The following is an 18,589-nucleotide window of genomic DNA, read 5'->3' as shown; positions in this document are numbered from 1 at the left end:
ATTGAACAAAACAACCCCCCAACTGTGTGTTAGTAAACACAATAATTGAGCATATTTCACCCCAACAAACATAAATACTCAAATTTACAGTACATAATTAAATTTTCACTTCAATTTTAATTTTGAATTTAGTTTTCACGGAAAAGTTTTATATTACTAACTACTAACTAATTAGAAATATGCCCTCATGTTTTTTTGAGTGTTTTCATCATATGAAAGTGAAGGACAAGAGGAGAAGGGGCTACATGTGTCTCCATCTAGATATGTCAAAAGCATATGGTAGAGACCGTAGAGTGGTATTTTCTTGAAATTGTTTTAAGAACAATGATAAAAAGATGGGTTTCTTTGATCATCATCTAGATATGTCAAAAGCATATGGTAGAGACCGTAGAGTGGTATTTTCTTGAAATTGTTTTAAGAACAATGATAAAAAGATGGGTTTCTTTGATCATCATCTAGATATGTCAAAAGCATATGGTAGAGACCGTAGAGTGGTATTTTCTTGAAATTGTTTTAAGAACAATGATAAAAAGATGGGTTTCTTTGATCATGAAGTATGTTTCCACTGTATTTTTTTTTTCTGGTTTAGAGAATGGAAGTCCTCGCACTCAGTCTAGGCCCCACAGAGGATTGAAACAAAAATAAATAAATTTCCTTATTTATTCTACATGCTGAAGTATCATCATCTATGCTCTTCAAATCAGTTGAACAAGGAGTGATTCATGGCATTAAAGTTCCCAATTTCATTCCAAAGATTTCACATTTTCTTTTTGTAGATGATAGAATTATTTTTTGCAAGAGTAACTGTTGAAGAAGCTTCTCATATTTGCAATATCTTTAAATCCTATGAGACGGCTTTTGGATAAAGGGTTAATAACCTCAACAAATCAAAACTTTACTTGATGACCTGACAAATTAATTGGATCTAAAAAGCGGTGGAGAGTGATGACAAATATTTTAACAACTTTAGTAGAAAGGTCAAAATTAATTAAAAATCATTTTTTATGTATCTTAATATACAACAAAGCGCAAAACTAAATACTTATATTATTATTATATTTTAATTTTACGTGCTAAGATTGGGATAGTATTGGAGACTTTGAGTAATTTGTATAAGGTTTTAAGTTCTTGTCGCCTATGGTTAAAAAATATATTCATTAATTTTTCAACATAATAAATTAAATAAATATTACTTTATCTTATATAAATTAAATAAGTATTACTTTACCTTAAGTTTACATATGATTAATCAAAATTCAATTTTACATAGTTTTCGTCATTCAAAATCAAGAGCTGCTATCCGACCCGTATTGTTGTGGAAAAAAAAAAATGGTGAGAGGAAAAAAAAAAAAGGTATAAGGATTGACATTGGAGAAGAGGAAGAGAAACAGTGCAGAGAGTGTAGAGGGAGTGAAAGGAGAAGCGATAAATCACAGATCTAACCAACAACACAACAACTGCAGTTTTTTTCAGATATCAACCTCCTCCGATTTTGGGTACACACTCTCGTTTCATTTCTTTATCCTTTTATCTCTAATCTCTATTAGTTTCTCTGTTTTATTTACCCTTAATTTCGTTTATTCAACCAAAACCTCCCAATTGATTTTTTTTCTTCTTCCCTACACCCCTTTCTCTCCGACTGTTTTACTATCGAGCAGTTACTTGCTCAAACGGTGTCGTTCAAACTGCCACAATCGCGAAACGTGGCTTTTGGTTTTTTATAACGGGGAGCATATTTCACCGTTCCTTTGTTTTTCAATTGATACACTGGCCTAAGATGTTATGAGTTTGTGCACTGTACGATTTTTCAACCGATGATACTTTCTCGAACATGTTTTTTCCTTGCTAAGGCGCTGTTCTATGCAGTAAACTTATTGTGCCTTTTCTCCTGCGGTTTCCCCTCTTTAAATAACTACGCACTTTTTTTTTTGGGAAAACTAATTTCTTCAATGTCACATTTTGCCCCTTAATAAGTAATTTGTGTCGAATCCGAATGTTTGTATTTGTTGTCGAACCTTGTAGAAGAATCTATGTTAGGGTTGTTATAGTTTTTTTTTCCCTAGAGGTTAATTAATTACTTGTCTGATTTCTGTCTTCACTTGTGTGTGTGTGCGCGTGCATTTGTGTACACCTGTCAATTAATTGTCTTGCTCCTTCAGAGCTCTGGTGGTTCTGATTGCTTCTGTTTCATGAGATTAAGGCCCCATGGCAAGCCATCCTGGAAATCATGCTCCTTCAAATGGGTCTGTCTATGTATGCAACTTGCCCTATGGGACTGACGATAACATGCTGGCTGAATATTTCGGTACCATCGGATTAATAAAGGTATGGAGTCTGCATCATGCATGGCAACCATTCAAATTATGTTATCTTATTGTCAAAATTTCTTTTCTACTCTAGGAAAGATCAGAAATCTTATAAGGAACATAAGTATGGACGCAATTTTTACCTTGGTCAAATTGAAATCTCATATTTCTACGTTAAAGTGGTGATATTTGAATTAATTGTGGTTTTTTATCCTTGCAAAATGAGGTTTATTTGGGGTTGTTTATATGAACACTAAAACAAACAATAGGTTCAAATTTTCAATTAATGATTGACTTGTCATTTTTTACATTTCTCTCTCCATTTAATATTGTTTCTTGTCTTTTTTTTCTCCTCTATGTTGCATTTTTTTTCTAAACTGTTAGTCCTATTTCCTTTGCAATTCACATTTTGCAGAAAGATAAACGTACAGGGAGACCAAAAATATGGTTATATCGAGACAAAGAAACTAATGAACCAAAAGGAGATGCTACTGTAACATATGAGGATCCGCATGCTGCTGTAGCTGCTGTTGAATGGTTTAACAACAAAGATTTTCATGGCAATACAATTGGAGTTTTTATAGCAGAGTCAAAAAACAAGGATGACCAAGCATATAATGCAGCAGTTGAACCGGGAGTTACTGATAATGTTGGTGGACTAGAGGAAACTACCAAGGATGTTAATGGTGGTAGTGGAAGAGGTAGAGGTCAAAATGATACTTCAGGCAAAGCATGGCAACAAGATGGTGATTGGTTGTGTCTGAATACAAGGTCTGTGATATGAAATTGGTGAGCAGCTCTTTCTTGCTCTTCTACTCACTTCAGTCATTTTAGATGATTTAGTGTAGAGAGAATAACATTTTTTTTTCTCTCATAGCAGTTGCTCCAATGTGAACTTTGCTTTTCGTGGTGCTTGTAATCGCTGTGGAACTGCTCGTCCTGCTGGTGCTTCTGGAATTTCAGGGGCTGGTGGCCGTGGCAAGGGACGTGCTGCACAAGAATCAGGGGGTATTGGCCGGCCAGCTGGTGGAGGACTCTTTGGTCCCAATGATTGGCCTTGTCCAATGTATGATTATGTTATATTGCCCGTGTGTTGTTTTCTTTCCTGAGTCTGATTTCTTTATAATTATTTTCTATTCCATCATCACTAATTGTTTTACTGTTGACTAAGTTTTTTCATTTCTTGTTGAGTCATGTTATAATTAACACTTGGCCTGAGGTAGTTATACACTTATACTTGACATTCAATTTGCACATCATGTGTACACTTTTGTTGTTTATGCAGGATTTTTAAAATAAAAATTTAATGTATGAATTGACTTTCTCATGTTTTTTTTTTTTTGCTTAGGTGTGGGAATATCAATTGGGCAAAGCGGACTAAATGCAATATCTGCAACACAAATAAGCCTGGGCATAATGAGGGTGGTGTAAGGTATTGGATTGGATTCTATTCTTTTTTATACATTCTAGTGTTAGTGAAGTACATAGTGGCACCCAGCCACCCCTGATGAAAGCCTCTTCATGATGACTATTCTCTATGCATGCTGGGAAGTGTGTGGGTGTGCTTGTGATCTGTTTCCTGAAGTCTTTTTGTAAAATGCATTCCATTATGTTTTATGGGAAATACCATGAAGTATTTCATTTTGGGAGACTGGGAGATTTCAACTTATGAAGTCTTGTCAAGTCAAACAAACTTCCATTTAGTTATAAAATTAAAATTAAGTCCACATATTTTGTTAACCCAGTTGGTACTTGGTTTACACATGGATTAACCATTATTTTTCATTTTGGTTTCAATTTTGAAAATGTTGGATTTCTTCAATCATAATTGTCTCCTTCATTTTTCATATGTTGAAGTCAAAATTTCAATTTAGTGTCTGTTTTACTATTCACATTTTTTTCCTTTACCGATGAAATGCTACCGAGGTTACTCTGCTAAGGTTTGTTCTTACTTTCTAATTTCTAATTAAACAGAGGAGGACGAGGTGGAGGTTACAAAGAGCTTGATGAAGAGGAAATAGAAGAAACTAGACGTCGTAGGAGGGAAGCTGAAGTAAGATTGATTAAAATCAGATCGTACATGCTATATATATATATATATATTACCTTTGTCTTATAATATCCTTTTTACTGGCAGGATGATGGGGAGTTGTATGATGAATTTGGAAATCTAAAGAAAAAATTCCGTGCCAAAACACAGCAAGCTGAAGCTGCACGTGGGCTTCCTGGTTCAGGGCGTGCTGGTTGGGAGGTTGAGGAACTAGGTATGGCTGCATATCTAGAATTGTTTATACTACATGATCACCTCCGCACTTTCCCCACATGTTCCATAACACTAGTACATTTTGGGATAGAGTTGCATGTTATTCTAGAATCATGATGATTGCATATCATTTCTTTTTTCTGTTTTCTTATTTCTTTTTCATTTTTTCTTTTTAGCATTCTTGATCTAGGCTTTATGCAACTAGTTGATTTTTTAGTTTCTAAACCTGCATACTAGATCAACCTGGTTATTGTTTGTCTTGGGCATTGTTTGGATAAACTTCTCCATTAGCACTTGTAGAGAAGAAAAGAAGGAACAAAATAAAATAAGCTTTTCCCACAAGCTAAAAGTAGTTTATGTATAAGCTAATTTGTAGAAACTCTCTTATATTAACTTCTTCAAAAGAATACTTGAACTTGTGCATAAGTTCATTTTAGTTTATTATGGGAGAAACTTATTTTATTTTTCTTCCTATTTTTTCTCCTATCAGTGCTTATGAAAAAGTTGATCTAAATAGTCCCTTAGTGCATTTATGTAGTGGTTGATTGCCCAACTAAAGTTTCAAGGTAAAATTATATTGAACTGGTTATTTGTGTTGGAGTATATTAAACAGGTATATATGGTTTGCCTAGTTTTTTTAGCTATCATGGTTAATTAGGATGCCTAGATATGCAAGTTAGTGAGTGTATACTTATTGATATCATCATTTAACGTGTTTGTATGAAATTATGAATTATGAATTGGTTTGATCTGCAGTAACCAAGCTTTTCTGTAATAATACCTATGACAGGGATAGATAGGGATGCTAGAGAAAGTAGAGACAGAGGAAGGGAGCGCAATGATGGGGAGAGCAGGAACAGAGAGCGAAGCGAAAAAGAGAGGCCTAGCAGTTGGAATAGGGAGAGGGGAAGAGATCGAGATTGGGATTATGTTGATCGAGATAGAGATTATGGGAGAGATCGGGACCGAAGTAGACACCGTTACTAAAATTAGCAGCAAGAGTGCATTCTGATGTGTTGACTACCATGCTGTGTGGGCCTTTTGTAGAAGAATTTCAATTGCTTTGAATTCAATCCGTAAGTTTGGGGGATCAACTTCCTGCAATCTGATCATGGACCTTTTGTACAACCTATGGTATTTATGTTTTTTCTATTCACAAAGACAAGTTTTTGTTTGAGAACGTCACAATAGTTTGAACTATTAGTTGTCGTCAGCTAATTTCTTGTGTTGCTTGAATGGAGTAATTACTAGAGCGCGAATGATAGTATTACAAGACGATGATGATCTTGAAGGCTGACAATTTTTCCTGTTGCAATTTGCTAATTAGTGTTTGTTGCTTGTTCGAGTTTTGATCGTCATTTGACTTGTTACTCGGTCATAGATGCTTTGGGCGAACTAGTATTACAAGAATACAGTGACATAACTTGTTGGAGGTAAAGACGCCAGAGAGCAATCAGCATGCAGAACATGAATTAACCCATTCGGGGTTGAGAACACTTGTGTAAGTTTATTAAATGATAAATTTGTCCTATTTGAGACACTTTATTGTAAACTAATCTTAAAAAAATCGTAAATATTATATTAGACCCTTTTTAGTCTTCTAACTTTGGAAAAATTAGACTTGAGTATTAGTTTATTTATTTTTCATAGTTTAATAATTTGATTTACTAAGGATTTATTGGCCTATTAGCTAATTAGCTTATTTAGAGGTAGTTTAGGTCTACCAATTTTTTTAATATGAAACAGATTTTTAAAAAGTTTAATAGACTAAGTCAGACTTTCAAAAATGTCTAAAAACACATGCAAGTAAAAAGCCAAATTTAAACTTATTTGATTTAAACTATTTCCATCCTAACGAAAAATGTAAAGATTAATAGAAAGTGTGATATTTGAATAAATAGTAATAAAATAATTAAATTAAATTGAGTATAGGATGATTTCAGGCTAACTCATAAGGGTAATTTGGACCCTTTATTTGGGCCTTAGTCACATACTACTTGTTGCTTGGGGTACCTAGCATTTTTACTGGTACAATCAGCAGTTTTCCATAATATCAAAAATGTTTTTATAGGTATTTTTGGCTATAAATAATAGATTATTTTTTTCATTTATGCAGTGTTTTTTTTTTTTTTTCGTAAAATCGCACTCCCTTAGTGTAACTTGTTTTCATTAGTGTCCTTTTTTGTGAGCGTTTGTTATTGTCGATGGTGTATGTGCATTGTTTACGGATATACGATGAAGTTCGATGATTTTTCATTGTCGAAAAAATAAGAGGTGCGTTTTTTTTTTTCAAAACATATGAATTGAAAATCTGCATGATTAATACGGATTGTTAATCCGTATGTTTTAAACTTTTTTAGAAATTATAATTTATTTAGATTTTTTTATACATTTAATTTATTTACAAGATTTTATAATCAAACAAATTTGATATTTAACTGAATGTTATATTTAGATATTTATTACAGTAATTAATAGTTAAAAAAATTGGTATTTAATTGAATGATGTATTTAGATGTTTATTATAATGATTAAAATTAAATAAATATGATATTCAATTGAATGATGTATTTAGATGTTTATTATAATAATTAATAATTAAAAAATTTGGTATTTAATTTAATGATGTATTTAAATGTTTATTACATTGAAAATTAACAAATTTGGTATTTAACTAAATGATGTATTTAGATGTTTATATGTGTAAAAAAATACATTATTAAATCAAAATTAACTATAATAAGGTCAAAAAATACATTAGTAGATTTATGTTAATAATGTATTTTTTTTACATATGTAAATTTTTATCAAACATATGATTTTTATTTACAATTCATATATGTAAATAAATTAATTATTGATAAAAATTAATTGTCATAAGATTTATTATGTAAGTTTACATGTGCATTAAATATACATTAAAAAATTTAGTGTTATATATAATAATATTAATTATTTTATAACATAATTGATTTATTAATTTAGTTGGTTAGAACATCGTGTTAATGACGTATTTACATGTGTTCTTTCTCCCTTAAATTAACCATTTTTCAAGTAAACAAGAAGGTGTTTAGGAGAAAATGGATGTATTTAATTATGAGCAATATTTAATACCACATGTATGTAGTTAAATTGTTTCTAATAATTTCATCTAATTAAATTTTATAATATAATATTCATGTGATTTTTAATTTGCTCATTAGGAAAACATGACTTTATTCCATAATTTATTTGACAAGTTTATATTTCTAAGTAATACAATCCTATAAATAATGATCGTTAAGTAATCTTAATATTTACGAATATGTAGTTTAATTATTTTTCAATATTTACATCTTAATAAAAAATGATTTTAGTATTGTAAAAGAATTCAACTTCAATCAAATATTTTAAATTTTATCAGTAATAATTAATTCAATTGAAATAAGTACTATGTTTCTTATAATTTAAAAAATGTATGGCTATCATTTCTCTTCTTATAATTAGAGAAAAAAAACTTTAATTGGTTGATAATGTATAAATTTTAAGGAGAAAATTGTTTTAAGCTATCTACTGGCAATTAGGGAAGACAAAAATATCAGTATTTATAACATATGAAAGAAAAATATTTAAATAAATACCTTTAAATAATTTAAGAAGATATATTGGTTATCACTAATAAATAAGAGCAAGGATGAATGTCAAGGTGTCTGTATCGTTAAATGTCCGCTATAATAAAATTATTTTAAATATCTTTGTTTAAGTACTTTTATTTTTTTAAACCTGTAAGATTGAAGTATTATATCCTATTAACTTTTCTTTGAATATATGAGATTGAATTATTTTATTTGGACTTGTGAGATTGAAGTATTTTAAATATAATTTCTAAAATGAATAATCTTGTATACTATAATTGTATAGAATATTTGAAAATTTTTAATTTTCTCCTTTAAACATTTTTAATTTTTTAAAGAAACTGTGAGAAGGAGCAAAAATTACAATTAAATTGTATTCTAGAATAATTTTAAATTATTTATTATTTTTGAGTAAATATCTATGAATATTAAAAACAAAGACGCTTCTAGTTAATGGACCTCATGCGAGTACATGACGATCACATGCATATTTATACGGCAGGATTGGATAATGAGTAGTTACTAATCCGTGTTTGTCCTATCACATTCTCATCTTTTGGAGAATATAGTTGAATGATATTTTATTTATTATATATATATATATATATATATATATATATATATATATTATTCCTACTCTATCTATTAACTTACTCACCTTTTTATGTATGAATGAAAATATGAGAATATGAAAATTATTCTTCTCCTAAAATTTTTTAATGTTGGAGAGTAAAAAAAATTAATCTTATAATAAACATGAAAACATTAATTCCCCATCTGATATTCTTAAAAAATAGACACAATAAAATTGAAAACGTGTGAAGTGACGTTTGGCAGGCGTTTGGTTGAATGGAAGCGCGTGGGCGGGTGGTTCGTGTTTCCGTTCACAACAGTGTCAATGTCCTCCTCCCTTCTTTTCCCTTTTAAGTCATAGCTTTCCCCTTCCCTTCAAATTCTCCTCAAACCCTACCTCCCTTTCCCCCCCCCCTCTTCGCGTCTTTTCGCAACCGGTAAGTCTCTTAGGGTTTCAATTTCTTTCTCAGATCGCTCACTACTGCTCCGTTTCTCTGTATCGCTATTCTTTTCTGTGTTTTCTTTTCAATTCCTCTACACCCTAGTTTTCCAGAAGGTTTCTCCTCTGCTTCAATCGGTGTTGTTCTGTTCTGTTTCGGTTTTTCTTTTTTCTTTTTAGTTCGATCAATTTATTTATTTTTATATATATTCCGCTGATAAATTGATGATTATGTGTGATATGATTGGAATCGGGTTACTTCAAGAAGCTTTATCGTGCACCAGAGTAAACACGCTTTAGTTTTTTTATGTAATCTAGCACTGTGCTGTTTGTTGTAGGTACGTAGAAAGTTAGTCACGTGACTTGAGAAATAGTGATGGAAGATGGTAGTGATTCTTTAATTTTCTATTCAGTTGCAGGGAATCGCTGTATGCTTGCACAGATTGTAGTGCTGGCGTTGTGTGTGTGTTTAGGTTGTTTAAGTTTTTGAATTTTTCTGTTTTGTGATTGTCTTCTAACCTTAAAAGTTTGCCACTTCACCTATTATTTTATGCCTAGACATTCTCCTAAGCGCAACGTTTGTATGATATTGGATTTTTTCAGACTGCATCTTGGATACTGGAATAGTGTGCCAATATGAGCTCTTGGGCAGGCAAGGGACCTGCCGTCAGAAGTTATCGGAGGAGAAAGACAGCGTTGGACCTTGACCTTAACCGTGTACCAGCTGGTGAGAATCGTGAGCAGGAGGGACCTTCGACTCAGTCGGTGCCTCGAGAAGTTCAAGTTGAACAGCAGCAGCAGGCTACTCAACCTCCGATGATTGACGTGGAAGCCATTGATGATGATGTTGTTGAATGTACCCCAAGGGCTTTTGCTGAGGTTTATCTTCCCCTGTACTTGTTTGGTTTCTATTATCTTTTCACTTATTATATTTCATTGTTGGAAATCAATCTCATTTTTTCATTTGTGTTCCATCTTAGGCTAAAAACAATTCAAGAAGAGTTCGTAGGAGGACTATAGTTGATGTTGATCTAGGTAATGTTATCCTCCCCTTTCACATGCCTTTTTCTCATCAGGTTGTGCTAATGTTGAACATTGTGTTTTTAGAAGACAACAGTTGTCAGATAAGATAACCTCATAAGTCATGACCAGTAAGTAGACTTGACTCAACTAAGGTAGTCAAAGGCTACAATAGAACTCAAGTGGCAGAAGATATGATGGAAGTTTGTTTATAGCCAAAGACTGGTAACCCTAGACTTGTGTACAAGTGAGAATGTGTTACTACCAGTGACAATGAATTAGTCCCATGTCTTCCCTTCAGTGCAAATATCCACATAATGTATTTCAGTAGTTCCTCTTCTAACTTTCCCAATGCTTTTCTATGCTGATTGTGTTACAGGGTCTTGTACTAATGCTACTGTATCCCAGTGATTAACTTATAAAAGCAGGGTTTAGAAGTTGCTAAAGCAAATAATAGTAAATTCAAACTTTGGATTCAATTTTAATAAGAAATTGTGATCATATATATGATATTGTGCTGAATATCTTGTTCATTCTGCTTTTATGGTCTGTTCTATGTGAGTTTACCTCCCCAAACATTCTGTAGGTAGGGACTTTTTGTGCTCCTCGCATGTTACCTAAAGTTGTCTTTTTGCAAAATGGTCTTTATTCTCTGTGATTAATGGTGGTTAACTTATCTGCCATTCATGATTGTTGCAGAAGATCAGACTAGGCGCAACAAACGCCGAAGAGAATTGCCAAATCTGATTATTAATTGTGATAAGTATATAAATTTGGAAGGCGGTAGCAGTTCCATGGTAAAAAAACCTTTCCAAGATGACATACTGTTCTACGTTCTGTATTTCATCTTCTGTTCATCTGAAAGAAAAATAAAATTAACTGTCAAATATGTAATTATTGAATACCCAACTTGGAAACATAATTTGGTGTTACCTCTTTATCATTTGCTTCTGGCTATGATCTTTAGGCATTTATGTATTGTGTTTTTTATTTGTTTTGTTTTATTTTATATTTTTTGGCTTCAAGAAGCATTCAGTTTTAGTCAATAGTTGCTTAGAATTGGTCGTTCAGATTTCTGTTGCTTATTAAACAGCTATATGTAGTTGGTGGAGACTAATAGTCTTTGCTTATAGTTGTTTGGTACCCAAGGATTTAGTCAATACTGGGTGGGGAAGAGTGCCAATCATTGTGGGAATAGGTTACTGCTGAATAAAAGCTGGAATGGCTTGCAAATTTTGAAGAATCATAGAGATAAAAGATTTTAGTTGTTTTTTAAATGAAAACATTTTACTTGCATTTGATGGAATTGTTGCATACTTGGCATTTGGATATCGCTGCTTGCTTTTACAGATCTTGTGTTGGTAGAGCAGTTTATTATTTCAAACTTAACTTGATTTCCTTTATCTTATTAACTTGTATAAATTTAATTATTCCCCTCAATAAAGAACATAATAGATGAGTGTAAAGGTTTACTGGAATTCTAATTTCTGACTTGGATTTTTCTTTTGTAGGAGCAAAGTTTTAAAAAGCCACCTGAACCTCCAAAGGAGCTTGTCTTCAACTGTCCAATATGTATGGGCCCTATGGTACATGAAATGTCGACAAGATGTGGTCATATTTTTTGCAAGGATTGCATCAAAGCTGCTATAAGTGCTCAGGGTAAATGCCCTACCTGTAGAAAAAAGGTTGTTGCGAAAGATCTTATAAGGGTGTATCTCCCATCGACTAGTTAGAGGTATGGTTAAAATTACTTGAGATTAATTATGTTGGTTGAAGTGCTTTCTTGTTACACAATATATGTAATAAGTGATAGGTCTAGAAAAGGTTGTCATTACTTCTATTGGTGGGGATTTTTTTTTTAAATCTTTAGTGTGTTTTAAATAAGTATATGGGATTAATATTACAAAACGATAGGGAAATTAATAAAATTGTCAATAGAATTGATAGGCATATTATTTGGCATTATTTGTGCAAATTTGTTGGCCTGTTAAACCAGCATATCTTGCATGATTGTATGGTTGTAACTGTGTAATTATATCCTTAATTAGTTAGCCCAGCTGTAGGTTACCATTTATAGTTTTTTAGTAAACTTCAAGGCTAGAAATCAGATTGTATCATATTATTTAAATGAGAATTCTCCAAACGAGAACACACAGTTTTTATCCCAATTTATCTGAGTTTAACATGCTATCAGTCTAGGTTTTGATCCCAACCTAGTTTTTTTCTTTGCTACGCTCCTAGTCTTCGAGTTCCCAGTTCTAGTCTCTTGCATGGTATTGTTCATGCCACAGTACTGTTCACGGCACAGTACTGTTCACATCACGATACTGTTTGCAGTGCGGTTACTATTCAAGTTGATCCTGGTTCTGCTCTTGATTTCTCCAGTTTCTTGTTTTATCTCCTCTTGCGATTTTTCTCAGCATCATGTCTACTGAAAAATATGATGTCCTTTTTGTTCGTCTTAATGGAAAGAATTACTCCACCTGGGCATTCCAGTTTTGTCAAAGGCAAGTAGCTTTGGGTTCATGTTAATGGAACTAATTCTACTCCTAACAAAACTACGCACAAGGAGGCACATGCCAAATGGGAGGTCAAAGATGCACAAATTACGTGGATCATAGGCTTTGTTGAGCCTAATATCGTCCTCAATCTCAAACCCTTCACCACGGCTGCAAAGATGTGGGACTATATGAAGAATATTTATAACCAAAACAACACTGCTCGCAGGTTCCAGCTTGAACATGAAATTGCCATTTTTCAACAGGATAGTCTCTTAATTTCTGATTTCTATTGTCATTTCATGAATCTTTGGGCTGAATATATTGACATTGTCTATAAAGATTTGTCAACTGAAGGACAAACTGAAGTCCAAAGCATTCATGACACCACAAAACGAGATCAATTTCTTATGAAATTGAGATCTGATTTTGAGGGCATTCAAACCAACCTAATGAACAGAGCTACTGTCCCTTCCTTGGATGAATGCCTAAATGAATTGTTTCGTGAAGAACAATGTTTCCTCACTCAAACAAAAATGGAACAGCAGAAATATGCCTCCCTTCTTGTGGTGTATGCAATACAAGACAAACCTCAAGGATGAGACATGAGTACTGTCTAATGTTTCTGCTGCAAAAGCCATGGAAGTTTTGCTTCCCACTATCCTAACAAGTTCTGCAATTACTGCAAAAAAGGTCACATCATAAAAGAATGTCAAATCAGACCACCACGGAGAAATGCAACAGCCTTCACTGTCACTATTGGCTTTTCTACTACTCCTGTTTCAGGGGATCAGAATCCGCCTGCTTCTGTGCCAACTTTAACCCCTGAAATGGTTCAACAAATGATCGTTTCAGCATTTTCTGCTTTGGGTCTTTCCGGTAAAGCTTCTTTACCCAACTATCCTTGGTAGTTTGACTCTGGCGCATCCAATTATATGACCAACAATGTTGTTGCCCTTACCAATGTTACAAATTACTCCGGTAATTTACAAATACACACTGCAGATGGAAACAATTTACCTATCACAACAATTGGTGATATTTTTTCATCTCTTACCAATGTATATGTTTCCCTTGATCTCACCAGTAACCCTTCAGTTGGTCAATTAGTTGATAATGATTGCAGAGTTGAATTCTCCAAATCTGGTTGTCTTGTGCAGGATCAACACTAAGGGAAGATGATCGCGAAGGGGTCTTAAGTTGGATGTCTTTTTCCTCTTTATTTATTGTTGTCACCATGTTTTTTTCTGCCTTTTATTTCTTGTAATTCCTAAACTATTAATTTCCAATTATGGCATAAGCGTCTTGGTCACCCAAATTCCTCCTTGTTTATGTGGATGACATTATTGTCACTGGCTCAGATCAAGAGGCTATCACTACAATCAAACAATTGCTGCATACAACTTTCCACATGAAAGATCTTGGACAGCTCACTTATTTCTTGGGATTTGAAGTACAATTCCAACAAAAATGCATCTTTGTCACTCGACACAAATATACTCAGGATCTAATTAAGCTAGGTGGTCTCACCACTGCAACTACGGTCGACACTCCTATGGAAGTTAAGACGGGATGAAGGTGAACTCTTACAAGAGACCCAACATTATACAAAAAGTTAGTTGGAAGTCTCATCTACCTAACCATTACAAGACCTGATATCTCTTTTGTTGTCCACACAGTCAACAAATTCATGCAAAATCCTAGACACTTGCATCTTATAGCAATACAACGAATCATTAAATATTTGTTGGCCACTTCTAGTCGTGGTCTCTTCTTTCCTACAGATGCAACAATACAACTTCAAGCTTACAATGATGCTAATTGGACTGGATCTCCCGACACAAAGAAGTCTACTATTGGTTGGTGTATGTTTTTAGGAGATGCCCCTGTCTCCTGGAAATGTAAGAAACAGGAATCAGTCTCTAAATCCTTTATTGAAGCAAAATATAGGTCCATGTCTGTAGCATGCTCTGAGAATATTTGGTTACGGGGTCTTTTTTCAAAACTTGGTTATTTACAAGCAGCACCAACTCCATTGTATGTTGATAATACAAGTGTCATACAGATTGTAGCAAATCTTGTATACCATGAAAGAACAAAGCACATAGAGATCGATTGTCATTCAATTAGGGAAGCCTATGACCACAAAATTATCACTTTGCCTCATGTCTCAACATCTGTTCAACTAGCAGATGTCTTTACCAAATCTTTGGCACGTCAATGGCGTAATTTTTTAGTCAGCAAATTGATGCTTGTAGATTCACCAGCATCAATTTGAGGGGGGGTGTCAATAGAATTGATAGGCAGATTATTTGGCTTTGTTTGTGCAGATTTGTTGGCCTTTTAAACCAGCATATCTTGCATGGTTGTTTAGCTGTAACTGTGTAATTATATCCTTAATTAGTTAGTCCAGCCGTAGGTTATCATTTGTAGATTTTTAGCAAACTTCAAGGCTAGAAATCAGATTGTATCATATTATTTAAATGAGAATTCTCCAGTGGAGAACACACCGTTTTTATCCCAATTTCTCTAAGTTTAACAAAAATTCCTCACAGTTTACAAACTGTGTGGAAGTATGGGAAATGATCAATTGAGTATGTTAAGAAGAATGTGTCGCCATAAAGAATGATTGTGTACAAAGAGATATAAGTGTGACACTTGTAGAGGAAAATCAACCAAAAATTGGTTAATGTAGTTTGGACATGTGCAAAGAAGGCAACGAAGGCACTGGTAAGGAAAGTAAATTTTATCCATGTGATAAGGGATAGATAAATCGAGAAGAACATTAGAGGAAATTATTAAGAGGGATCTCATGGCGAATGATAAACAAGTCCAACTAATGGCGTCATGTGATCCATGTAGACTACTTACCACCTAGTGGGACAAGGCTATTGTTGGTGGTGTTGGGTTTTAAATAAACTTGATTCAAAAACATGGACATGAATACCACTGTACCCAAATTTAAGGAGTTGTGAGAGAAAATGAGACAGTAAGAAAAGGTGCTGGAGACATCAATGTGTGTAGGAAATACAAGTAGAGAAATGAAACAAAATATAATAAATGGAAATATCTGATTAAATTTACCTCCTTTGCCCTTTAAATAGGATAGATGGCACACAAGATACTTTCATATGTTTTGTTAAATAGAATAATTTAGAAAGTGGCAGGTGGTAAATTAAAATTGGACCTTAGACATCTGCAAAAGACTGGCTAAGGCCTATGTTTATTGGAAAAGCTAAAACAGAAGGAAGGGGGGATTTTGAATCCAACATTGTCTGCCCCTCCAGTATTTCGTTTTTATACTTGATCAGGAAGAGTTACCTTTCTCTTTGTTTCATTGTATTCTTCTATTGCATATGCATGTGCTTTTGTCAAGGTCAAGCAATAGCTTCCTAATCTCTTTTAACAAGAAATATTTATTAGTCTCTTGTTTATCTTCAATGCATTCTGTTGAATGGTTGCTCCTTTGCCATGCAACAGGCTTTCCGTGGAAGCTGTAAAGAGGAGAACAGGGATTGGAAGAAACGTCATTGTACTTTGGACAATACTGAATGGCTGTGTTGTTTCTAATATGTTCCCTCATAGCTGATGCTTAGTCTGTTGTTGGGTAGCTGTTTCTCTTAATTTATCATATTAATACATGATGACATTTGGTATATAGATATAATTCCTTGATCAGGTTTTTTTTAGCTTTCATGTTATGAAAACTTGGTCTTTTCTTTTTGGTGATAATATAGGGCAAGAGAGGCCAGTCATGACCCATTCTTGAGTGGGGATTTTTTTTATGTAATCCCTCACAAGTTCACTGATAGATTTCTTTGCTTCGTTATTAGTGGCTTAGGGCAGCAGGTTGCCAGTATGAATAGCTATCTGATTTGGCAAACTGTTTTGCAGTACTAGTCCAGCGTGTTTAGTTTTGGTTTACATGATATATTCATTTGCTGGTTAAATACTGTTTTTTTATCAATCTCCTGCTAGTGCAAATACATGTTGCAGTTATCTTCTACTTGACAAAAAAAAGTTCTATTTTGATAAAATTAATATTAAGATGCAGTAGCAAATTGTGACCTTTTTTGTGAGGTTCAATTGAGCTCTAATTCAGTGAATAATTTGTAATGAGGAAGATGCTATTGATGAGATTGTCCCACACAGATTATTGGTTGCAGTAGCACCTAGAATCAAGAAGTTCGTATGGTAAAAACACAGGAGAAAGGTATGGTAGTTGAAAATACCTCCAATGTTCAAATGGATTTGCAAGTTCATGCCAGTTTCGTGCAAGGAGAAACTTTGTCCAACCGGACAATCCCACTCTAACATTTCCCAATGAATATTATTGTAGAGGCACTAGTTGTAAGGGATTCACCACACTGGTGAAGGATCCTTAGTAGAGAGTTTGATTGCTCTCTTATGGTTCTCACAGAAAATCCATAAAAGTGAAGTGTTTTGTGGGAAGGATTGGTTTTGATGAACCATCCATTATTCAGCCCCAGGGTGGGATAGGGGCCATGTGGTGCATTTGGAAATTTTGAAAGTAGAAAGTGCATTGCTTGAACCATTTTACTCAGTTGATGCATTTGAAAGTTAAGTACACGGGCAAAGAACCTTGGGTGATTACGGCAGTATGCAAAATCTCAAGTTCATGTCAGACATCCCTCTATGGACGGAACTTCGATCATTAGTTGCTTCTACCAGGGACCCCTGGGAAGTCATGTATTGATGGGAGATTGAGCATGCTTCTGAGAATTCCTCTTCACGTGGTAGAAAAACAATTTGTTTGAAAGACTAGATAGAGTCCTTGTGAATAATATTGAAGGTTGAAATTTTAGTTAGCCAATGTCAACCCGTTGGAGCATCCCTAAAGCAAAGACAATCATAGAAGGGCTTGTCGTTTCGAGGCTACTTGGTTAACCCGGCGTGAGAACACTATAAGTAGATGCGTCAAATTCTTTCCCTTAAGAGCTTCAAGGATAATCTGTCTGTGTGGAATAGAGATATATTTGCATAGACGTGATGACATTGCATGATGTCTCAGGTACATTTACAAGGACAGTTGAGGGGAGAGCTAGAAAAAGTATTGGTTTAGGGGGGATCTACATTGGTATTGAAGGTCTACTTGTAAATGGTGACGTTTTTGGAGACAAAGATTCTATATATTTCCCCTACACTACGATTATTAGGAGAAAGAAAGAAACAATGGAGTCTGGATCAATGATCAATTAAATCTTGAGCAGATGATCACAAGACTAATTCAGGAACTTATTGGAGGATGATGGCGAGGTGTCCACTTTCTATTTGAGATTTTTTTTTCATTTTTACAAGATAGCTAAAAACAAGTATTTTTACAACCTATCCAAGATAAAGACATAAGAGCTATTCTCAAAGGCACCACAAAATGATAGTTTTTAATTAGTCTTATATTAGCTAATGGTTGGTTGTTGGCCCATTTATATGCAACTTCATCAAGTGCAGTTTTATAATCCATAGGTGGATGCAGTGAATTCAACCCTTATCATGCTTATCCCTAAAGTGGACATTTCCATAAAAGGTGCCTTTGCAATATAGTAGCGTAAGAAGTGATACACTATGAAGCATAAAGGATGGACTTGGAAAAAGGCTTATGATAAGTTGAAATGTTTTTTTAATAAAGGGTGCATTAGAGATGAATGGTGTATTGTAGGAGTTTATCAATCTAGTTTGGCATTGTATATCAATGCCTTTCACGGATGTTTTTTGTAAAAAGGGAAGCTCTACAAAGTTTCAAGCCTTCAAGGGGCAGCTACCAAGAAAACCCACTTTCTCTATACTTATTTGTTCTATACTTGGAGTGTCTTTCTAAACTAATTGAGGTTATGGTGGACCAATGTTAGAGTGTGGCT

General features: G+C 33.8%; 2 protein-coding genes across 3 annotated transcripts; both read left to right on the top strand.

Annotated features, from left to right (window-relative positions):
* The first annotated feature begins 1,272 nt into the window (after positions 1 to 1,272).
* LOC114380541 (transcription initiation factor TFIID subunit 15-like) lies at positions 1,273 to 6,173 on the top strand. Of its 2 annotated transcripts, none has more exons than XM_028339650.1 (8): positions 1,273 to 1,496; positions 2,201 to 2,325; positions 2,722 to 3,077; positions 3,187 to 3,372; positions 3,655 to 3,738; positions 4,281 to 4,359; positions 4,444 to 4,570; positions 5,360 to 6,173. In XM_028339650.1, the coding sequence occupies exons 2-8, from the start codon at positions 2,206 to 2,208 to the stop codon at positions 5,554 to 5,556; spliced, it is 1,149 nt and encodes a 382-aa protein (XP_028195451.1). In that variant the 5' UTR covers positions 1,273 to 1,496; positions 2,201 to 2,205; the 3' UTR covers positions 5,557 to 6,173. The 2 variants fall into 2 exon arrangements, with proteins under 2 accessions (XP_028195451.1, XP_028195450.1); XM_028339649.1 differs by having other exon boundaries at positions 2,160 to 2,325.
* A 2,842-nt stretch (positions 6,174 to 9,015) lies between these two features.
* LOC114380197 (E3 ubiquitin-protein ligase RNF4-like) lies at positions 9,016 to 16,665 on the top strand. The gene is made up of 6 exons (XM_028339164.1): positions 9,016 to 9,193; positions 9,799 to 10,074; positions 10,176 to 10,230; positions 10,915 to 11,012; positions 11,727 to 11,950; positions 16,194 to 16,665. Exons 2-5 carry the CDS (start codon positions 9,832 to 9,834, stop codon positions 11,946 to 11,948), a joined length of 618 nt encoding a protein of 205 aa, XP_028194965.1. The 5' UTR covers positions 9,016 to 9,193; positions 9,799 to 9,831; the 3' UTR covers positions 11,949 to 11,950; positions 16,194 to 16,665.
* The last annotated feature ends 1,924 nt before the right edge of the window (positions 16,666 to 18,589 follow it).

The sequence above is a fragment of the Glycine soja genome, chromosome 12 (genome assembly GCF_004193775.1).
Source record: "Glycine soja cultivar W05 chromosome 12, ASM419377v2, whole genome shotgun sequence".
In the NCBI taxonomy this organism is placed as follows: Eukaryota; Viridiplantae; Streptophyta; class Magnoliopsida; order Fabales; family Fabaceae; genus Glycine; species Glycine soja.
The sequence above is the reverse complement of the archived record's forward strand: the minus strand, read 5'-3'. Positions and strand labels throughout refer to the sequence as shown.